Source organism: Monodelphis domestica, chromosome 1 (assembly GCF_027887165.1).
Source record: "Monodelphis domestica isolate mMonDom1 chromosome 1, mMonDom1.pri, whole genome shotgun sequence".
Classification (NCBI taxonomy): Eukaryota; Metazoa; Chordata; class Mammalia; order Didelphimorphia; family Didelphidae; genus Monodelphis; species Monodelphis domestica.
This window is the reverse complement of record NC_077227.1, coordinates 476,579,131-476,603,108: the sequence shown is the minus strand read 5'-3', so window position 1 is coordinate 476,603,108 and position 23,978 is coordinate 476,579,131. Positions and strand designations below refer to the sequence as shown.

At 40.8% G+C, this 23,978-nt stretch overlaps 1 protein-coding gene across 8 annotated transcripts in view; it reads right to left on the bottom strand.

Annotated features, from left to right (window-relative positions):
* CCDC183 (coiled-coil domain containing 183) overlaps positions 1-23,978 on the bottom strand; it is a 36,052-nt gene that overhangs the window by 11,260 nt on the left and 814 nt on the right. For 3 of the 8 annotated variants that reach the window (XR_008915375.1, XR_008915378.1, XR_008915376.1), the window contains exons 2-14: positions 23,648-23,769; positions 19,952-20,029; positions 19,253-19,420; positions 18,518-18,622; positions 13,709-13,831; positions 13,289-13,411; positions 13,054-13,108; positions 8,261-8,361; positions 6,358-6,518; positions 5,230-5,395; positions 3,697-3,813; positions 3,490-3,586; positions 1,967-2,179 (exon numbers count right to left, since the gene is read on the bottom strand). Coding sequence is in view for 2 of the 8 variants with exons in the window: in XM_007475377.3 (XP_007475439.1) it covers positions 2,058-2,179; positions 3,490-3,586; positions 3,697-3,813; positions 5,230-5,395; positions 6,358-6,518; positions 8,261-8,361; positions 13,054-13,108; positions 13,289-13,411; positions 13,709-13,831; positions 18,518-18,622; positions 19,253-19,420; positions 19,952-20,029; positions 23,648-23,769 (1,538 nt within the window). In the remaining 6 variants the exon portion in view is untranslated. Of the gene's footprint in view, positions 1-757; positions 858-1,927; positions 2,180-3,489; positions 3,643-3,696; positions 3,957-5,229; positions 5,396-6,357; positions 6,519-8,260; positions 8,362-13,053; positions 13,109-13,288; positions 13,412-13,708; positions 13,832-18,517; positions 18,623-19,252; positions 19,421-19,951; positions 20,030-23,647; positions 23,770-23,978 lie in introns of those variants that run through there. The other 5 variants (XR_008915377.1, XM_007475377.3, XM_007475379.3 and 2 more) reach the window with 5 other exon arrangements.

Genomic DNA, 23,978 nt, shown 5'->3' with positions numbered 1-23,978 from the left:
TGTAATTCACAGAGAATTATTATTTAGAGAACCTCCCCATCTATAGGGAATCCCTCATCTATTCAATTGAGACATTCAATTCAACAAACATTTAACTGCCTACTGTGGGTATTGCTCTGAATGAAGCGCTGGGGATACAAAGACAAAAGCAATTCCTACTCTGAAGGAATTTATGTTTTATTGGGGGAGAGATGAGGAAGAATATGACATATACCCAGATAAAAAGGTATGCACTGAAGATATTCTGAAAGGCACAGATAACTAGGGAGTGCATTGAAATAAAAAATGATTTATGCTAATTCCAAGAGGTTGGAGATGGTATATTAAGTTCAGGGGACAACTGTTAGCCCAGTTATAATAAAAGTTCATGAGCTGGAATTATAAGAATTAAGTCTAGAAATGTAGATTGGAGCCAGATTGGGGAAGGCTCTCACTAGCAAACACCTTTTATGAACTTGTCTCCTTATTTTATGCTTGCTTGATGTGGATTTATTCAGAATCTTTTATGATATTAGTGTTTGGGAATAATAGCTTGAGATCAAAATGTTGAATTAAACATTCAATGTTTTACCCTGTATAAAGTGCTCTCCTTGTCCATCTTGGGGAAGTAACTAGTTGAAGGTGTATTATCGTCATTTTAAAAATGAAACTAAGACTCAGATTATATATTTGATAGGGAGTCACTGGAGTTTATCTTGTGGAGGTCAGGGGTGGGACAAGTTGACATAGTCAGACCTAGGTTTATAGGAAAACTCACCAGGAGGCTGTTACAATAGTCCAGTAGTAAAGTGATGAGATAATCACAGAAGTGACTACCCAAAGTCTCTGATAAGAAGTTGCAGAGTAGGCACTTGAACCTAAGCGAAATAATACCAAATCTTTTGGTGCTGTAAACCTTGTAATCTAAGCTCCATATATTATAGAGGAGGAAACTGGAAGCTGCAGAGAGACTTGTCTAAGGTCACTCTCCTCACCCCACAATCCAGAGTGTTAGGTTTGTTGATTGTATCTGTAATAATTTTCTGACCTACCCCTACCCCCCTTCAACACTGCCACTATTCTGGTAAAATACCCTATCTTATTATTTTACTTTTGCAACTCAGTAGCCTCCTGATGAGTCTGCCCTGCCTCAGATCTCTCCATTCCAATCCTTCCTCCACTCAGCTCTGTCACTTTCCTAAAAATCTGATGCAATTATGTCAACCCTATCTCTATCCGGAATCCCTCCACTAAATAAACTCCAATGGCTCTCTATCAAATAGAAAATTTGGTAATCTTTTCTTTGGCTGTTTAAGCCCATTATAACTTGTCTTCTTCCTATCTTCCTTAATTCTCCTCTATGGTCTTTTTGACCCATAATACTTGCATTCTCCCTTTTGATGGCCCAGAATGCTATATTTCCTGAATGGGCATTTTTGCAAGCTGTCTCCCATGGGTTGAATGCTTCTCCTCTGCGTCTCCACCTCTCAGTTGTCCCGACTTCCTTCTAAAATCCCACCTTCTACAGAAAGCCTTTCTTGGTCCCCCTTAATTCTAGTGCCTTCCTCTATTTGATTATCTCGAATTTCTCCTTTGAACATAGTTGTTTGCATATGTGCCTTCTTCATTTGACTGTGATCTTAGAGCAAGAAATGTCTTTTGTCTTTTGGTGTCCCTAGCATTTAGCACAGTGCCCAGCAGATTATGTTAGACAGACTGATTACAAATGAATTAGTGGCAGAGCCAGAAAGATCCCAAGTGTCCTGATTCCTACCTCCACCTCTCTTTCTCCTTTCCTGTCCTGCCTTCAACTGTCCTTTCCCGTAAGTGGAGCTCATAGGAGGCATTAGGGATTACTGTTCTCACTCTTCTAAGATGGTGATCCCACTCAAGTCCCTTTTTCTCCTACCCAGGAACTGCTGCCTGGACAGGAATGGCTTGTGCTACATTTAGTCCTGGAAAAAATTTATTTGTGTAATAAACTGACCATGAAAGGAGGCAGTTCACTGTGAGCTGGAAAGTTGGACATGCTGGGCCTTGTGGGGTTAAGGATAGGATCAGAGCTAAAGAAGAAACAGTTATTTCTTCTTTGGTTTCTTGACATTTCTGGTTTTAGCATCAATAAAACGTATACTTTGCTTCTTGATCTCCTCCCGGGAAGGTACATAGCTTTGGTCCACATCAGGAAATTCGAAGGATTCTAGAAAAAATATAAAGCAAGAGGAGAATAGAGGAATGCCTGGGTCTTACTGGCTAGGAGGCAGTCTGTGCAGTGTTAACTTCCCATGGGGGTGGAAAGTCACTGAATATAGCTACTATTGTCATTTTAGGAGAGTGGTTTACTAGCAAACCCCAAATTCATTCTATCCCATCTCCATTTCCTACCTACAAGGGCCTTCAGCATATCATTATCCAGAGTGAAATAGAAAATCAAGGTGAAGGGGTGGCTAGGTGGTTCAGTGGATTGAGAGTCAGGCCTAGAGAAGGGAGGTCTTAGGCTCAAATCTGGCCTGAGACACTTCCTAGCTGTGTGACCCTGAGCAAGTCACTTAACCTCCATTGCCTAGCCCTTACAGTTCTGCCTTAGAACCAATAGACAGTATTGATTCTAAGACGGAAGGTAAGGGTTTAAAAAAAAAAAGAGAGCAAAAACCAAGGAGCAAATGTTATTTAGCCATTTCATACTCAATGACCCCCCCATGACCCTCCCCTTTTTTTTTTGGCAAAGATACTGGAGTGGTTTGTCATTCCCAGCTCATTTTTTACTGACGAGGAAACTGAAGTCAATAGGGTTAAACTATATCCAGGGCCAAATTTGAACTCAGGTCTTCCTGACTCAAGGCTTAGCACTCTATCCATTGTGTCACCTAACTATCCAAGGAGGAAATACCCCACAACAAAACCCAAATTTCATATGGCATGTTATTTAAAGAATCCTCTTTGATAAAACCCATTACACATGTTCCAGACCTTTTCTTCATGGTCTATAAGTGTAAAGTATTATTTTTTAAATCAGTTGATGGGTGTGTAGTTGGGGTGGAGATAAAGCAGAAAAGTTCATCACTGAGACTTCAGAGACTAAGAATGGGGGGGGGGGGCAGGTTCTCAGGACACAGTCCAGCATCATGTGTTGGGAAAAACTGATGGATAATGTATGGGTCCAATCCCATCTTGCCCCGTATACTCGCAGCCTCTCCTCTTTGAGAATCTTGTTGTGAATATCTAGGAATATTCAGTGGAAGAGCTATGTGGAGGAGTCAGGATTAGTTCTTTTACTCCACACAGACTTTCTCCTACCCCATCAGGGGCTGCTAGAAACCTCAGCTACTGAATTGTTCCCAGGTTAAAAACTAAAATCCACCTCTTTAATTCCTGCCTCATATCACTATTGCCTAAGGTTTGTTGTCTGTGGGATTGGGGGAGGGGGGGTGATTTGCCGTAGGCATGAACAGCAGACATGAGGCTATATAGATTTTCCCCAAATTTATCGCTTAGGACACTGTAACTCACCTCTCCCATCATCATCAGCATCTTCAAAAGTAATTTTCACATTATGTTTCTCTTGTAATGTCGATTCCTCTAAGAAGTCTCTCACTTGCTGGGAGGACTGAGAAGAAGAGATCTCATCAGATGGACTCAATGGAGAAGAGCTGGGAAGAAAGACTGGGAAAGGGGGTACATATAGGAACTTTTCTGCCTCTGCCCTCCCTCATTTACCTCATCGTATTCCCCCGCGTATTTCTTAGTTCTTTCTATCAAATAGAGGAGCTTCCTCTCACAGTATTGTAGTTTGCTGTAGGCGTCTTTGGTATCAGTAGGACCAGGGATTCCTTTCTGAAGACAAAGAATTGTCTCTTTTCCTCTCAACTTCCACCCTTAAGCCCCTCTCTGCAGGGAGTTTCCCCAGAGTCTGAACTTCAGATCGAAGGGTGTGTTGGGTGATGGATGGGTCATGTCTTTAGTGCCTTCTTATGTTCCTTTGGGGAGGGAGAAAGTAGAAGACCAGAGGTACCACTAGTTCAGAAAAACCAGGATGTAGGTATGGTTTGGGGGACAAGTTCTGGAAGACTGAATTCTTAACAGCATTAGAAGTAGAAGAGATACCAAAGGAGACAATGCTGAATTAGAGAAGCTTCAGAAAACTATGTAACTAACAGGGTTGTTGGAGAAGGAGAGATGGTTAGATGAGGTTTGATTCAAAAGATTAGTCTCTCTGTTTTTAAAAAATTCATTTTCTGTCTTAGGCAGATGAACTATAAAGACTAGGTGATGGGGGTTAAGGGGCTTGCCCAGGGTCACACAGTGAGGAAGTGTCTGAGGCCAGGTTTGAACCCAGGTTCTTCTGACTCTATCCACTATGCTACTTAGTTGTCCTGATTAGGACTTTTAAACCTAGGGAAATGAAGGCTGAAAAGGGGTGTATCTGAAGGCTATAAAATCATGGCAGGGATAAGATGAGGAGCCCTGGCTATTTACTCGAACCATATCCAGGGGATCCCCCCCATCCCTATCTTTGAATTTCCTTTAAAAAAGAATCTCAAAAGCTACACCTGTGATTTCATTAATGTAGAGAGCTCCTTGAGAAGAATGTTCTCAACCAATACTGGTCAGTACTTTTATGGCAACTTTTTTTTTTTTAAAGAAAACTGCCTGAGAACAGTGGCTAAGTGGCTTATTGAGGATCAAATAGCTGGCATATGTTAGAGGCAGAATTTGGACCCTGATTTCCTGGCTCTATGGCTAGCTCTATCTATCTATTATGTTACATTGCCTCTTCTCCCTTAAAAAAGATGATTTTATGACAAATTATAGATTGTTCTGCTTCACCTACTGGGAACTAAATATATGAAACATTCTCCAAGAATATCCTGGTGATTGGACTGCTAGTATCAATAGGTTCTATTGACCATGTATTTTTTTTAAACAAATGAGGAAACTGAGGCCTAAGCTCACAAAGGTGACAAAACCAGCATTCTAACCTGACTTTTTTTTTATTCCAAATCCAGCGCCTTTCCCCAACATGCCAAGATAGCTCAATTATGGAGACTCAGTAAATTATTAGGGAACTGAAAAGTTTGAGGGTATCATCTATATTCTGTAAAGTCACCTCAGGGAGAACTACCATGGCCTCCTCCAGACTTATTCTCTCTAGAACCATCAAGCTGACAGAAGTGAGGTAGAAGAGCATTTCTCGTTTTTCTGAGGTAGAATGAAGAGAGTTGGTCTGAGCTTTGGCTGGGGAAGTGGTACCTCTGAAGGCAATGCAATGCCTATCAGTCGAATGAACAGATTATCGATGCCAATCTCGATATTGAGAAGTAGTTGTTCATTCTTTGTCAAGTTTTTGTTTTCTAGCTGAAGTCTTTTATTCTCCTTGTTCAGCATCTCCGACAATTCCTTCTCTAGCTTCTTGAATCTACAGGTGCCAGAGGCCAGGAAGAAGAAGCCAGGGAATGGGTCATGAGGCAGCCAGCATGGCTCCTGCCCAGGGTAAAGATAGACTAATCCTTAGAATTCAGAACCTAGGTGTCATCCTTTACTCCTCACTCTCTCCTGCCCCAAATATCCCATCAGTTGCCAAGTCCTGTTGGTTCTACCTTTGGATCATACCCCTATCTTTCTTCTAATGCTGCCACCAGCCTGGTGAAAGCCTTCTCTCCTAGGCTACTGCAATAGTCTCCTGGTTGGTCTCACTTTCTCAAATCTCTCTCTGCTCCAGTTCATCCTTCACTAAGCTGTTAAAGTGATCTTCCCCAAGTGCAGGTATGATCATGTCAGCAAATTCTATTAGCTTCCTTTCATCTACAGGATCAAATATGAAATCCTGTCTGATATTTAAAGGTTTTATAAGCTGGTTCTTTCCTACTTTTCCAATCTTCTCACACCTGACTCCACGCTGTATATTCTGAGATCCAGTGACTCTGGTCTACTTTCATTTCTTTGCATAGAAGACTCCATTTCCTATCTCTAGGCATTTTCACTGGCTCTCCCCCAGGTCTGGAATGCTCTTTCTCCTCCCTGCCTTCTGTCTTCACATCTCAGGAAGACCTATCTTTTGATTACTCTTAATGTTAATTCTTTTCCTCTATTGGATAACTCCAATTTGTTTTGAATACATCTTGTATATAGTTGTTTCTATGTTGAATTTCTTGAGAGCAGAGGCTGTTTTGTGCTTATCCCTAGTGCCTGGCACATAGTAGGTGCTTAGCAAATATTTATAGACTTGACCTGGAACTTGTACTCAGGCTACAGTCCTTTTCATGCTTCCCATGGATACAGTAAAAGCTTCTAGGGGCATTCTAGAACTGTGAGAACTCACTCCTAGACTGGAACCAGGTTTAGGGGCCTGAGGGTCACTGGGGCTATCCCCTCCTGTACCTATTGACATTTGGGTTCTGATGAAACTTGAGCAGTGCCCGTTCCAGGTCCAGCTTCTGCAGGAGGGCCTCGAGCTCCTTCCGTTTTTGTTCATACTCCTTGGTCTGCTGCAACAGGTTTTCCTGTGTGTTTTTCTGGGCCAGGAACCTGCCTGCGATATCCTGTTTGGCATGCAAAGAGAAAAGAATGGAGACTTAGCTCTGTATAGGTGAGGGAAGAGACAACCATACAGGCTACCATACCAGGAAGGAGCACACATAGAACTCAGCACAGCCCCTTCCTTGGAGATTGCTGGGATGTAGCTCCTTCCTCAAACTCCACATTCTCCCAGGTAACCAATAATGGAATTTGGACACATAAGTATTCATCAAGTGGTGCTGATTAAGTGGCAGCCAGATTGAATTTAGTCTATGTATAGAATGAGAGTTGGAAAATTTGAGTTTTTAGGTCTTCCTCTGACATTTACTGGAAGTGTAACCCCTGGACAAGTCACATAACCTCTCATTGACTCAGCAAGTCTTGAGATTCTTAAGTGGAAGAAGAGTGGTCATTTTTCTCACTAAGAGGAAACTGACACTTCACCAGAGATATCAAGCACCTGGCCTGTAGGCCATAACCTCTCAGTGCTGCCTGAAATCAAATTAAAATGTAATTAGGAAGTAGTTACTAAATAAAAAACATGAAAACATTGTTGTCTTTATCACCCCTCTTAGGGTTTTTTGGGCAAAGATACTGAAGTAGTTTGCCATTTCCTTCTTCAGCTCATTTTACAGATGAGGAAACTGAGACAAACAGGCTTAGTGACTTTCTTAGTCACACAGCAAGTAAGTGTCTAAGACTGGATTTGAAGTCAGGTCTTTCTGACTTTAGGCCCTTGCTCTATCCATTGTGCAACCTAGCTGCCTCAAATAATGTCAATATGTGGTTTTCTAAGGTAATTTGCAATCTGCAAGAATCCTGGCCCCTTTTCTATTTGAAATTGGCCCCACTAAGTGATGCAGAGCAAAAGGAGTAGAACCAGGAGAATATTGTACACAGAGATGGATACACTGTGGCACAATTGAATGTAATGGACATCTCTACTAGCAGCAATGCAATGATCCCAATTCTGGATCTGGACAATTCTGAGGGACTCATGAGAAAGAACCCTATCCACATTTAGAGGAAGAACTGTGGGAGTAGAAACACAGAAGAAAAACAACTGCTTGATCGCATGGTTCAATGGGGATATGACTGGGGATGTAGACACTAAATGATCACCCTAGTAAAAATATCAATAATATGGAAATAGGTCTTGATCAATGACACATGCAAAATGCAGTGGAATTGATTGTTGGCTACAGGAGGGGAGTGAAGGGAGGGGAGGGAAAGAACATGAATCTTGTAACCATGGGAAAATATTCTAAATTAGTTAATTAAATACAATTAAAAAAATTAAATTGACCCCACTGACCCACACAGGGGAGGGAGAAAGTGCTCCCATTGGGCTGCTGGGCAGAGAGGAGGGTGAAATGAAAAAAATGTCATCAGGCACAGTAGAGAGGGGGAGGGAAGCAGCTCCACCCAAGTTCTTCTGCCTATTTAGTAATAAACTCTGGTGGGGAGGGTAGGGGGGAAAGGGAGGCACACATGCCCATAGAGAGTGCTGTGCATGTCATCTTTGACACCCATGCCATAGGTTTGCCATCATAGTTCTAGGCCAGTGAAAGTTACCTATTGACCTATTGGTTACCTATTGGTAGGGGTTGGAATTGAGGATACCTGGTGATCTGCTTTCTGTCCTTACTCCAGCTAGCCCACAGAGCTTTTCCATCCTCAGGATGGTCTATATGCAGTTATGATTATCTCTTCCCTGACTCTAGGCTACCTCAGGCCCCAAGGAAAGAATAGAAGTAGTTCTTACCCAGAGATGAGAACACTGTACAGCATTTTTGACACTGTCCACTATATAGGTCACATCTGCCTGGTACTCAATATCAGCCTGGGATACTTCTTGCATTCTTCCTAGAAGGGGCAGAATAAAGTCATCATATAGGGATAGAGAGAGAAGGCAGGGCAGGTATTAAATCTCCTCCAAACTGCCTGCCCACCATGTTTCTATAACTATCTGGGTATGGAACTGTCTAGTTGGAAGAGAACTTAAGGGATTATATGATCTAGCACCCTCATTTTACAGATGGGAAAAAATGAGTTTCTTGAAGATAAGACAATTCAAACATGAATTCAAAATTCCTGGATCCTAAAAATCTATTCCCTTGATATTGCTAGTTAAGAATCAGGAAAGAACCACTGGAGTGGAGCTGGAGAGGGGTTGGGAATGGAGGTGTGAGGAGTTGTTTGTGGGGTCATCCTCATTTTTTAAATTTTTTTAAGAGAAGCTGATAAATTCTACGTCTTCAACTTTATTTTTTCTTTTTTTTTCCTTTAGAATATTTCTCCATGGTTCCATGGTTCCATGATTCATGATTATCCACCTCCTCTTCCCTCCCCCTCCTGGGGCAAGGGAAGGGAGAGATAGAATGGGGTAAATTACAAAACATAAAGAGGCAAGAAAAATTAATACAGAGGAGAGGATAAGGGTGTTGATGGGCAATGCTTAAATTTTACTCTTGTTGTAGCTGACTCAGAGAGTTGGAAAAACGAGTATGCTCAGTGGAGTATAGAATTCTATCACCCTACAGAGAAGTAGAAGGGGAACAAGACAAGGGAAGCTGTGGTGGTGGTGGTGGTGGTGGTAATTGAAGGGAGAGGGAACAGGGAAAGTGACAAAAAAGCAAAATACTGGTGAGGAGGAACAGAGTGAAAGGGAATATAGTAGGAACTAAAGGGGATAATACTATGGAGGGCAATACACAGTAATCATAATGCTAAAATGTGAATGGGATGAACTCACCCATTAAATGGAAATAGCAAAATGGATTAAAAACCAGAATCCTACTATAGGTTGTTTACAAGAAACACCTTTCTTTATAATAAAGCTGTGTTAACATTAAGTCTCTGGTAATTTAGAGTTCTATTCAAATTTGTGTATTTGGAGACTCAAGAGACTTATCCTCCTAGTTTGAAGTCATACCTTGCATAAGCCATGACATTGGGGCCCTCAGTGCCAAAAATTTTTGGCCATCATAGTACAAGAAATTATCAAAGTAAACTGCCCAGATATTCTTGAACAAGAAAATAAAATAGAAATTGAAAGAATTCACAGTTCACCTCCAGAAAGAAATTCTCAAGTGACAACTTCCAGGAATTATATAATAGCTAAATTCAAGATTCCTTAAGCCAAGGAGAATGGACTATAAGCAACCAGAAAGAAACAATTCAAATACCATGGAGCTATAATCAGGATCACACAGGATTTAGCAGCTTCCACATTAAAGGTTTGAAGGAAGGCAAAAGATCTAGGTTTACAACCTGGAGTCACCTATCCAGCAAAACTGAGTATATTCTTTCTGGGGGAAAAATGGACTTCAATAAGATTTCTAAGAATTCCTGAGGAATAAGCCAGATCTAAACAAAAAAATCTAAAGTCCAAACATGAGACCCAAGAGAAGCTTAAAAAGGTAAATAAGAATGAGAAAATTTAAGGGATTCATTAAAGTCAAAATGTTTGTTTTTCTACATGGAAAGAGGATATATGTAATTCTTAAACATTATTATTATTATAGAGCAGATACAAGGAATATACTTAGAAAGACGGTGGGGAAGTAAATTGATTATGATATGATATGTAAAAAAAATCAAAGGGTGAAAAAGAGGATAGCACTGAAAGAAAAGGAAAGGGAGAGATGGAATGGGGCAAATAAAAATTATTTCAGGGAGGGGAGGATGAGGTTGGTGATGAGCAATGCTTAAACTTTACTCTCATCATAACTGGCTCAGAGAGGGAAAAACAAATATACTCATTGGGGTATAGAATTCTATCTCACCCTACAGCGAAGTAGAAGGGGAACAAGACAAGGGAAGGGGAGGTAAGTGGAGGGAGGGGGTGAGGGGGTAATAAAGAGCAAAGCACCAGTGAGGAGGAATGGAATGAAAGGGAATATTGTAGGGGAAAATAAGATGGTGATACACACTTAGTAATCATAACTGTGAATGTGACCTGTTTATATGGGCATATGATTTAGGGTTTTGGTTTTAAAAGATTACTCTATTACAAAAAATGAATAATATAGAAAAAGGTAATGAAGTGATAATACATGCATAATGCAGTGGAGTTGCTTGTTAGTTCCTAGAGCAGGGAGGGAGAGAATATGAGTCATGTAACCATGGAAAAATCTTCAAAAATAAATAAATAATTAAAAAAGTTGCCAATATGCACTGGTAGAAGGAATTTTCTCACCCCCAAATTCCCTGCACCATTAAAATTGCTCTTCTACAAAGCAAAACAAAAAATTCATATGAAATAAAAGGAGTACACTATTATAACTTTTTTTTAAAACCCTTACCCTCCATCTTAGAATCAATACTATGTATTGGTTCCAAGGTGGAGAGGCTGTGGGGGTTAAGTGACTTGTCCAGGGTCACACACAGTTTAGGAAGTGTCTAGGACCTCTAGTCCTGGCTATCAGTCCACTGAGCCACCCAGCTGCTCCTTATTACAACTTTTTAAAAATAATATCAAACATTTACATGTACAAAGATAATAAAGAATCTTAAAAGAAAAAAAAAGAAAGCACACCCTTAATTCTGATGATAGAAGAAACAAATTCCTGGGTATGAAGGAAGAAAGATTTTCTAACCTTTGTGGTTAGAATAATTGAGTCAGTTCACAGAATAGTGGTGTTGGTGAGAGGGATCAGAGAAGACAGTGGTCAATTTGATGGGAATGAAAGAATGCAAGATAGAGAAAGTATCGAAAATGAATTAGGTGAGTCAGAGGAGAACCACTAGGAGTTAAGGATAGAGTCTGCAATACCAAGTTTTGTGAAGGCAGCTAGGGCATGGAATGAATCAAGTGTTGGACTTGGTGTTAGGAAGGCTTCTAATGCTTCCTCTGACACTTACTAGGGCAAATCACAACCTGTTTTAACTTCTGTGTCCTCATTTGTAAAATGGGGATAATAATAGCATCTATGTCACAGCTGTTGTGAAGATCAAATGAGATGATATATGTATAGTTCTTTGCAAGCCTTAAACATATATACAAGTATTCCTATTATTATGGCATTTGGTGTGAGAGTTCATGAGGTGACTAGTTGTATTCTGTTCTAGGACCCAGAATCCTTTCTTAGTGAACCATTAGCACCAATACCATATTAGGAAGCAGTGAAAGCTTGCCTAGATTCTGTATTATATATACAAAAATACCCAAACACATGTACTTGTGTATTTATGTATATACATATATATATATGCATAGCATGTATATGTGTGTGTCTACATGACAAGTTTCTGAACTTCCAGGGTGGATAGAACATGCAAAACTAGAGCATATGATTTGGTCCACAGTAATACTAGTAATAGCTCACATTTATATGGGTTTTAAGCTTTGTCAAAGCATACCACCCATAATATCTGATATGGACAGGCCATCTAAGAGTGGGGCCTGGGGAGCAGGCATTCCTATTATTCTATGAGCCCCTGTCCCCTTTGGGCTCCTACCCTACGACCATGCCCTGTGAGTTAGTTAAGACATTGAGAGATTCTCCTGATTAGAGAAATGTAAATAAAAACAACTCTGAGGTGCCACCTTATACTTAGAAGACTGACCAATATGGCAGCAAAGGAAAGTGATAAATGTTGGAGAGGATGTGGCAAAATTGGGACACTAATACACTACTGGTGTAGTTGTGAATTGGTCCAACCATTCTGGAAGGCTATTTGGAACTATGCCCAAAGGGCTTTAAAAGATGGCCTGCCCTTTGATCCAGCCATACCACTGCTGGGTTTATACCCCAAGGAGATAATAGGAGAAAAGACTTGTACAAAAATATTTATAGCTGCGCTCTTTGTGGTGGCAAAAAATTGGAAAATGAGGGAGTGTCCATCGACTGGGGAATGGATGAATAAATTGTGGTATCTGATGGTGATGGAATACTATTAAACTGAAAGGAACTGGAGGAATTCCATGTGAACTGGAAAGACCTCCTAGAACTGATGCAGAGCAAAAGAAGCAGAACCAGGAGAACATTGTACACAGAGACTGATACACTGTGGCACAATCGAATGTAATGGACTTTTCTACTAGCAGCAATGCAATGATCCAGGACAATCCAGAGGAACTTAGGAGAAAGAATGTTATCCACATCCAGAGAAAGAACTGTAGGAACAAAAATGAAGGGAAAAATATGATCCATCGCATAATTCAATGGGGATATGATTAAGGTTTTGGCATGAAAAGATCACTCTACTGCAAATATGAATAACATGGACATAAGTATTGAACAATGATACATATATAACCCAGTGGAATTACTTGTCAGCTCTGGGAGGGGAGAGGGAAGAGGGATGAGAAAAATCATGAATCATGTAACCATGGAAAATATTTTAAATTAAAAAAAAAAACTAACAAACAAAAAGAAATGGAAGGATTGCCTAGAGAGTCCACATACTCAGTTGAGTCTAATAATTAGCCTCCTGGGGATTGCAGGATTCTTGAAAGTGTAATCTCAGGCTGGGACTCTATGAGAAACCCTTTCTTAGGAAACCAGGCTAGAGTCTAGGACACACAGAAGTTATTCATCTTTTATTTTTTACCTTTTTGTGGCTCTGGGGTCACCAAGGTGGAGGAGAATTCCATATCTCGCCTGCCCTTTTGGGGTGGGAAAAAGCAGAAGAGTATCAGTTATGTATTATCATCTCTTTAGAGGAGGAACTTGGGGCAGAGAGAATGTTAAGCTTTACTCTGTTCTCTGATGTGGCAGGAACATGGAAATCTTCCTTCCAAATATGTACCCAACTGAACCCTTACTCCCTACCTCCAAGGCCTTACCCTTCGGTGCCTTTCGCTGCCAGTGGAATGAATCTTTTCAATCATTTTCTTCTGCTGGGTGAGCTTTTGTTCCCTGGTCTTACGTTCTGCAACGAAGGCTGTCTCCATTTCTGACATGTTCACCTGGGAAGGAATGGCAGGGAGGAGGCAGAAGGAAGCTGGGGGAGCCACGATGAGGCTATGACCCAGGAGTGTGGCATGGGTTGAGAAGGAATCTGGGGAGATGTGGTTAGGAAAGGCATGAATATGAGACTAGTGGTTATACATTTCCTTTGTTCCCCTGAGGTAGAAAGTGAGGAGAAGGGAGAATGAATCTTCCAGATTGTTTAGAGAATGTGTCCCAAAATGAGAAGGCTTGCCTTAGAGCCAGTCCTTGGGTCTGCCTCATCTTTTTCCCTGTGCTAGTTTCAGTTTCCTGACCTTGGCCACTTCTGTCATCTTCATGGCATCATGGGTCATTTCAGACATGTTGGAAAGATCCTTCTGGAATAGCAACACCATGTTCTGCAGTTTATCTAGCTGTGGTGGGTAGTATGTCAGCTCCTGGTGACAGAGACATGGGGAGTTTCTTTAAGCAACAAACATTTATTAAGGATGTATATATTATTTTGTAATTCATTGTGCTAGGAGCTGGGACTACAAAAACAGTGAATGAATGAAAGATAAAAGTACTTACTACATACTAGGTACTCTACTAAACATACAAAAATGCCCTCATGGCGCTTGTACTCTAATGGAGGAGATAACATATACTGGGGAAAGGTGACTAGGAAAATGTTTTGGTTTGGGAAATCCCAGGAATGGAGATTATGATGATAGGGGAGTCAAATAGGCAACTCCTGTTCTTAAAGCAATGGTAGTGTTGTCTCCTTTACAACTCTCAAAGGACAAATGAAATAATCTCTACCCTTAAAGAAGAGTATATTTAAACTAACGGGATACAATATATAAACCTATAAATAAATGGAAAGTATTTTGAGAAGAGGGTAAACTATAACAAAAGCAATTGGAGGAAATAGGGCAGCTAGGTGATACAGTGGATAGGACGCCCAGTCTGGAGTCAGAAAGATCTGAATTTAAATCCAGGCTTAGACACTTACTAGCTGTGTGATCCTGAATTCATTTAATCCCTGCTTGCCTCAGTTCCTCATCTGTAAAATGGGGACAGACTGGAGAAGAAAATGCCAAACCACTCTAGTATCTTTGCTAAGAAAATCCCATGAACAAAGTATTTGGAGTAATATAGAGTAGGACATGATTGACAATAACAGAACTTAATCTGGATCCTGAACAATTATGGCAAGGACTCTTGAGGGACTTGGGAGAGGAAGTGTATTCTGGATATAAAGGATGTCTATACAAAGGGATGGCAATGGGAAATGGAATATAGAGTTTGGGGAACAGTTAGTAGGTAAGTGATATGAAATGTATGGGAATGTTGAAAGAGGATTTAAATGCTTTATTTTATCCTAGAGGCACTAGGGAACTACTGTAGATTTAAAAAAAAAAACCCTTATCTTCTGTCTTAGAATCAGTTCTAGGTATTGGTTCCAAGGTAGAAGAGTGGTAAGAGCTAGGCAATGGGGGTTAAGTGACTTGCCCAGGGTCACACAGCTAGGAATGGTCTGAGGCCAGATTTGAACCCAGGACCTTCCATCTCTAGGCCTGTCTCCCAATCCCCTGAGCCACTCAGCTGCCCCCACCACTGTAGATTTTTGAGCAAGAAAGTGACATAATCAGTCTTGTGCCTGAGAAAGAATCTTTTGCAACATTATGAGAGAGATTGGAAGTAAACTATTGCTAGAGAAGGGCTTATGAAGATTTGAACTAGGATAGTGGATGTCTGTATACAGAAGGGCAGATGTGAGACCAGTGTTATTTAAGTAGTCTCTTCAAAATATGCTTTGGGAGCTGAGTACTTTTTCATTAAAAAAACAAAAACAAAAACAAAACAGCACTATCGATTACTTGATAATTGATTGGCTGGACTGGAGTGCAGTGAAAGATGGAGAAGTGTCAGGATTGAAAATTGACTCCGAAATTGCAAAAACTTGGTGACTAGAAGAATAGTGGTGCCTATAACAGAAAGAGGGAAATCTGGGAGAGAGAGATGATGGTTTTGTTGTGTATATATTGAGTTTAAGAGGCTGAGAGATCTTTCCTCCAAAGAGGTCGTTGTCAGTATGAGACTAGAGGTCAGCAGAGAGATTCCTAGTAGCTCTATCTCTATCTTGGGGGTTAATTTACATTGGTTCAGTGGAAAATGGACTGGATCTAGGTTCACATTTCATAATCCTTATTATTCGTGTGACTTTGGGGGCATTCATTTAACTTTCTTTGGCCTCAGTTTTCTCATCTGTAAAAATGGAGGAGGAGAATGGACTATGACTTCTGAGATCCCTTCTAGCCTTAAATCTTATAACCCTATGAACCCATAGCAGATGGTGAGTATCTCAAAGGAGTAACTTAAGGGAAAGAGTATAAAGAAGAGGGCCCACGATCTTGCCTTCAGGTAGAAGCAAGGTAGGAAGGATGGAAAATGGATGATGATCTGGCAAAAGAGATTGAGAAAGTCTGTGGATCCAAAACAAAAAGGTGGTTCAGTGAATTGAGAGCCAGGTTTAGGGATGGGAGATCCTGGCTTCAAATCTGGCCTCAGACCATTCCTAGCTGTATGACCTTGGGCAAGTCACTTGACCCCCATTGCCTAGCCCTTATCTACTCTTCTGCCTTGGAACTAATACACGGTATTGATTACAAGACGGAAAGTGAGGGTTTAAAAAAAAAACTGGGGAAAAATTTTATAGTATGTGTCTCTGACAAAGGCTTCATTTCTCAAATATGTTGAAAAAGAAAGCAGGTCTGGGTTGTTCAAGGTTTGCCTCTGACCCATACTTAATGGTATATGACTCTGGGCAAGTCACTAACTTCCCAAGGCATTAAAGAAACTCAGCTCTTTAAGACCTTAAGTTGTCGTTAACCTCTATAGATCAGTAGAGATAAGAGTTTCCAAAAGAGGCAATATTCTGATAAAGTTTGAGGACTGTCCCCTTTCCCTGCCCCAAACTGTTAAGTGAGCACAAACAGTTTTCCAATTCTTTATGTTGCTTCTTTTATCAATTGGCTGTTTACAGTTTTTGGTCTTTTATCTATTGGGGGCTCACAGTTTTCTTCTCATGAACTTACACCAATTCCTTGCAAGCCATGAAAAGCATGCTTTTAGCTGATATACTCGTGAATACTTTCTCATTTTTTCTTTTAAAAACATTTTCATTTGCTTACTATTATATAATTATACTAATTTTTCTCATTTCTTTGACAATTAGAGGTTTATCTCCTCTACATTTGGAATAAAGACATTCTGATTTTTTTCCTATCTTGTTTATGATTTATTTTTATATTTAGCTTATTAATCCATCTGGCGGTTTTTGTTGTACATGGACCTAAATGTACTTTTCTCTGTTAAAAAACAAATTTCCCAATATTAGTCATTGAATAATGATTACTATCCAATGCTATACCATTATTTGTAGTATACTAACCTTTTATTTGTATTTCTATTTTTACTAACCCTTTTCTGTTCAACAGATGTTTTTTCCATTTTTTTACTCAATATCAGTTTCAACAATTTTCATTCTGTTTTGATATCCATCATGGTTTTGGCCCTTTTTTTTTTAAAGCCCTTACCTTCTGTCTTAGACTCAATACTAAGAATTGGTTTCAAGGCAAAAGAGTGGTAAATACTAGGCAATTGGGGTTAAATGACTTGCCTGCAGTCACATAGCCAGGAAGTATCTGAAACCAAATTTGAACCCACAACCTCCTGTTTCTATGTCTGGCTCTCTATCCACTGAGCCACCAACAGTCCTGACTTTCAAGACAGACTTTATCATGACAGAGTTGACTGTAGGATCCTGAAGGCAATTTTACTTTGGCAATTTCTACTTAACTGGAGAGGCACCAGTATGGAGTTAACAGTGGACTGTGTATGTGCTAGGATAACCAGACTAAAGAGGTGGTATAATAAGGAGCATGCCTGGCTTGTCAGGAAAGCTTGAGTTTGAATTCTTCTTCAGATATTTACTAGCTGTATGACTCCAGGCAAGTCACTTAACTTCTATTTGCCTCAGTTTCATCTGTCAAATGAGAAAGCTGAACTTGATAATATCTAACGTCTCTTTCAGTACTAAATCAGTACTCCTATAGTCTCATTCCCAGAAGGCATTTTTTAAAGTCACGATTAAGTTAGAAGACTATCTCCTAAGACTTTGAGGGATTGACAGTGTGCAGGGAGAGAGGGATGACCCATAGGAATGAAATTCTGATCTTTGAAGCATTGAAATGATATTTTAAAACTGCAAGGGCAAGTCCTGGGATGGAAGACGTCAACATTTCTATTCTCAACTCACCAAATAATGGAAAATCTTCCCCTTTATTTTAGGGCAGAACTGTTGTATGCATTTGATATTCTGATATTCTCTCCTACTAGAAGAACATTTGATTGGGTAAGAAGTCCCTAATAAATGCTTATTGACTTGTGCACCTGAATCATATGTGAATCCCATCTTCTACTGGAGGTCTTTCCTGGTCCTCCCAGCAGCTAGTACCTTCCTCTCAGAAGTAGCTTCCCAACTACTCTGTAACTTACATGTACTTACATATAGACAGTGCTTAGCACAATGCCTAGTTCATTATGAGTACTTAATAAATGCTTTTTGATTGCTTAAAAGGAGGGCGCACTAGAGAAGTCAGAGAAGTAACTGCTGGATATACATGCTTTAAAAAAATGGAGACAATTTCTTTGTTTTGGTCTTTGGTTGATAGCATGGAAAACAGAGCTAGAGATCCTTCAGTAGAGGAGGAGAATCCTTTCAGTGGGATGCTATAATATTATAGATAATATTTCACTTTGTGTTGGTTCATCCTTCAGGAGCTAGTAATGGTCATTAGATTATGGTGGGGGTGGTTGAGGCCAAAGCAGGAAAATCATAGGTGGGCTCAAATATGAAATATTGGAAGGTACCTAAAACATGGTCTGGCCCAACCTTGTTTTTTACAGATGAGGAAACACTCAGAGAGGCCCAAAGTAGTGGAGATTTGAATAGAGGACTTCTATCAGTCCATCCCCCTCCCCCATCCCCCCCAGTATATTTCCTGTGACTAAACTAACCTACTTAAAATGCAGTATGGATGGGCCATGGAGGTGGGAACAGAAGGGATGGGACTCACTTTTTTCAGATAATCCAACAGCCGAACGTAGAGTGAATAGAGGTTCTGGCTAGTGTTGATCTTGATCATTGTCTTTTCAATATTGTTCTCTAACTGACGGATGATCTGGGCAAGACCAGGAAGTTGAGAGCAGTATGTGTGTTTGTGTGTACAGCTAGTAGTAATTACTGGAGCACAAAGGGGGTGCCCAGGGGTAGGAAGATGCTTGAATGGGGTAAGGCCAGAGCCATAACTAGGGCAGGGCAGGTAGGGCTTTGCCCCTGGGTGTTAAAATTTAGAAGGTGCTGAATTTAGAGGTCGCTGACAGCACTTGAAGTTCTTCAGCAGCTAGAAACAACAGAGCTTATCACTTAGTGAGAATAATTTGTTAAAATAGGAAGTATCAAATGGTGGGTTGGGAGGAACTCCTTCCCAACCCCACTTTTTCTGACTCTCCTCCCTCCCTCATCCCAGCATTGGCCCTGTATAGATATCTCCAGGACTGGGTTTGTACTCACACTCTGGAATCTGGCTCCACATAGGGGTTATTTCCCTCCCTTTGTTAGGTTTGCCTTGGGTATGGTATATGGTGTTCTTTGAGCACGGCAAGCTCTGGGCAGGGTTCTTTTAGTACTAATGCTGAGGGGCCCAAGGCTGGGATCTTGACCTATTTCTCTCAGGATTCAAATTCTTTTTTGACTAGGGATGAGGGGAAGCTCTAACATAGTCTTGGGTCCTAAGGGGCTACCATCTCACCTGCAGCTGTTGCAGCTCTTCTTTGGTACTGTTCTGCTGGCTCAGCAGATTTTCTAGCTCTGATTGCATGTTTTCCAGCCTCTCCCCTCGCTGCCGAACCAGGTGCAGCATCACATTGTGAACATTCACACGGTCAAAAACATACTTACGCAGCTTTTCTCGAGCCACCTGTGGAGGTGCAAGAGGGCTGGGCCAGGGCCATGATACACAAGAAAGGAGAAGCACAAAGGAATGGCTACAAGAGGAGCTTGGGGAAGAAGTTGAAGAATCAGGATGGGGCCTAAGACTAGTCATGGTAGTAAAAGGATGGAGGCTGGTATGGGGTGATAGGATAGGAATGATTGGATGTTTCAGCTCTGTAGAGCATAGCTTCTCCTATTTTCAAGGTTTCCTTTTGGTGTTTTGCTTCAATGACACCATCTGCCACCCCCAATTCTGAGCTCCAAAAGCTAATGGCAAGACTTCAGAGCTTTTTTCAAGAACTAAGGATGCTGTGATTTATAGTCTCCCTATTGAGGTAAGCTGTCTTTGGGGGCCTCTCTGTTCTGATCATAGCCCAGTGGATATTGATCCCTCTTGAAATTTTTCCACTTAAGCCCCAAAGAATGTTCCCTTCAACTATTCTTTGAGAGAGGTGTGTAGGAGATACCCTTTCTACACTCTATGATTCTGGGTTATGCTTTCTCCCTTAGTTGTTACCTCCACAGTACTTCGGCTGGTGGCCAACTTCAAAGGTAAGTCCTTCCGGCAGGCCCGGGCAATGGTCCATTCATCATACTGTAGGGTTGGGGGAAATTTGGCTGGTCTGTTTCAAAATCACAGCTTTCTCTCCCCTTATACCTTGACACCCCAGGGTCCAGCCTCAGGCCCCAGTCCAAACCCCACCCAGCAAAATTAATAATTGCACATATTTATATAGTGCCTTAAAGTTTACAAAGCCTTTTCATTGCTATAAGGAAGGTATTTTAAGTATAATCACCTCATTTTATAATCTCTATTTCTGTGGAAGGCACTATCATTCTGCTAGGACTCCTTGGTTTATATTCTGGGTATCATCCTAGACTCTTAAGTCTTACTCCAAATTTGCACATAGTTGTCAAATCTTGCTTCCACAGCATCTATTGCATCCAAACCCTTCTCTCAGTCTCTCATTCATTTCTCAACCAGACTATTGCTCGGATTTGGTTTTCCTAATTTAAGACTCTTCTCACTCCAGTTCACCCAACACAATACTGCTAAAGTCATTTTGCTCAAGTGCAGATCTGATCATGTGACTCTACTCTTCAAGCAAATATAGCAGCTTTTTAATACATATTTATCTTCCCTATTAGAATGTAAGCTCATTGTGAGAAGGGTTTTTTTTTTCTTTATACTTGTATCTCCAGAGCCTTCCATAATGCCTGCCACATAATAGATGTTTCATACATACTTGATTGGTTGATGAAGATACTAAAGCTCGGATAAAGTGATTTGCCCATAGTTGTTCAGCTACTGAATGTCATAATCAAGGCTCTAAGGTCTTCTAACTTAAAGTCCACTTGTTTCTTCCCTTCCTCCTCAAATTGATTGCTTCTTCTTGCTAAGTTTCCTCTGTATCTGTTCCAGTTCTGCTACCCCAAGCTAATTTCTTACTGATCCACATCCTTCTCCCAACTTGTTTAACTCTGCCTCTCCTACCTCATGAAGCAGGAAGAATTGTCTTTCCTTGATGCCATTTTGGGCAGATTTTGAGGTTACAGTGAATAGAACATTAGATGTGGAAGACCTGGGCTCACATTCTATCTGAGACAAGAGCTGAATGAGCCTTTGCAAGTCAATTAATCTGTTTCCATATTTGTCAAATGGTGATAACAATAACACCTACCACAAAGAGTTTTTATGAGAAAATGCATATTAAACATTTTGCAAACCGTAAAACACTAGATAAACATGAACTATTATTTTTGTTATATTTAATTAATGACCCTCCATATAATCCAGTTTGAGAGATCTTAGATCAGGAGGGTACAAGTGGCTGTGCTCTAGGTTCCCTTGTATTTTATATCTCATCAGCTCCTAAGGATTCAATTATCATCTCTATGTTGGTGATTTTCAGATCTGCTTATCTAGCTCCAGCTTCTCAGTTGACCACTAGTCTCACATTTCAGATTTGACTATTGGGCATCTCATGAACTGGATGTCCTGTAGATATCTTAAACATAACATGTTCCAAACTGAACTCATTTTTTCCCTTCAGTTAGTCCCCTCTTCCTAACTTCCTTTTTACTATCAAAAATACCCCTGCCCTTCATGTTATCTAGGTTCAAAACTTAGGTTTGATTCACCATTCCTCATTCTCACCCTGCCATATCCAATCTGTTGCTAAGACCTGTTGATTTGACCTTTGTTTAAAAAAAATTTTTTTATATAAACCCTTACCTTCTGTCTTGGAATCAATACTATATATTTGTTCCAAGGCAGAAAAGGGGGTTAAATGACTTGCCCAGAGTAACACAGCTAGGAAGTATCTGCATTCAAATCTGAACCCAGGACCTCCCATCTCTGGGCTTGACTTTCAATCCACTGAGCCACCTAGCTACCCCCTGATTTGACCTTTGTAACATCTCTCACATAAGCCCCCTTCTCTGACTCTACCAATACTCAGATACATTTATTTCCTTGTGCCTGGACCACTGCAATTGTCTACTGCAGCATTAGTGTGTCCATTCCAAGTCCCTCCTCTTTCCAGTCCATTCTCTACTCAGATGTAAAAATGATCTTCCTAATGCTCTGGTCTGGCCATGCACTTCCTCCATGCCTTCCCCTCCCCTAAACTCAAACAGCACCCTATCATCTCCAGGATCCAGTATAAAATTATATTTGGCATTCAAAGACCTTGATAATCTGCCGTATCCTCTACCTTCCCAAGTCTTCTCCTTTCTCACTCCCTACCTGCAATATGCTCTTTGATCCAGTGACACCACTCTTTTTGTTGTTCCTCCAACAAAACACTATCTCAGGGCATTTTCATGGGCTGTCTGTCCCTCAGGCACAGAATGATATCCCTCCTCATTTCTGCTTTCCAGCTTTACTGGCTTCCTTCAAATCCTAACTAAAATCCCACCTTTTTCAGGAAGACTTTCTTGGTTCTCTTTAATTCTAGTACCTTCCCTCTATAAATTATTTCCCATTTATCTTGTATATGTTGTCTTCCTCCATTAGATTGGAAACTCCTTGAGGGCAGGTACTGTCTTTTGCCTTTCTTTGTATCCTCAAGGTTTAGCATGATTCCTGGCAGGCACATACTGGGTGCTTACTAAATGTGCTTTGTTTGACTGACCCAAAGGACCCAGTAATTCCAGGGCAGGGGGTGTTTTTCCTATTACACCTAAGCCTCTCTGTAATATGAGGTTGGAATAAGTTGTTGCTAGGGTTCCTTCCAACTCTAAATTTCTGTGACTCTCAAGTTCCATGAGGCCATGGAACCAGCACAATTCTCTTGCCCAAGATCCTGAGCTGGGATAAGGTATGGGGGTCTCCTTGGTTTATCTATTCTCCTGATTAGGGAACTTTGGAAAACTGGGATTTTTAATTCTGCTCCAAGTAATGACCAATTTCTCTCTCCATATGGTTTCCTTGTACTGCACTCTATTTGGTCTATTCTGCAACTGAGATTGTCCCCAGTTTGGAAAAGCTTCTTTGGAGATGCCCTAGATCACAGATCTAGATTATAAATCTAGGGCTAGAATGGATCTCAGAGATCATCTAGTCCAACCTCTTCTTCCCTCTCACTTTACAGTTGAGGAAATGGAGACATAAAGAGAATAAATGACATTTCTTTTTCTTTTAAACCTTTACCTTCTGTCTTAGTATCAACTCTAAGACAGAAAGGGAAGGGCTAGGCAAACAGGGTTAAATGACTTGCCTAGGGTCACACCCAACTAGAAAGTGTCAGTTGTCTGAGGCCAAATTTGAACCCTGGTCCTCCTGACTATAGGCCTGGCACTCAATCTACTGATATTTAGGTGCCCCAATAAATAACTTTTCTAAGATAGTAAGTATCAAAAGTAGGATTTGAACTCAGGTCTTTGTCTTTCTCTCATTCACCTCCCCCACCCTCTAGGGCCAAACTTCTTCCAAGAAAGGTGGGGCTAACTTAGTCACTGGGGGAGGTGGGGCACAACAATTTTGGGTGATGGGGCTGCAGGTATCTGGAGAAATACTTTTTTCCCTTTCCCTTCCAGGAATTGTGTAATGCCTAGAAAAACCTGGAGTTGAGGAAACTGAGGAAGTGCCTCAGGGTAAAGCACTGGAGAATGTAGATAGGTGTGTGTGTCTCCCAGTCTAGGTGGCTACTTTCTATATAAGGACTAAGAGTACTGGATCCTTAGTGAGGTCTTAGATTAAGTTCCATACTTTTCTGGCAACTATCCAGTCCTGATGGAAATGTCGGACATTGTTCTGCAGGACACTAATCACATCTTTGTTCTGGTCTGTCCTCTCCTCGAAGGATTTGCTTTGTAGAAGCCGGCTTTTTTCTGCAGGTAAATCAGAGGTAGCATGGATGGGCACAGGACCCTAACCACTAAGTAGTTGACAGAAAATATTCCCAGTGGCCCCCTGTTCCAAGATAGACTCTGTGGGACATCTCATCTGGCCAATCTCAGTGATGATCTCTGAGAGTAAAGCCTATACATTACCCCCATTACCCTGGACCAGTGGATTATCTGAGGGGGAAATGACTTCT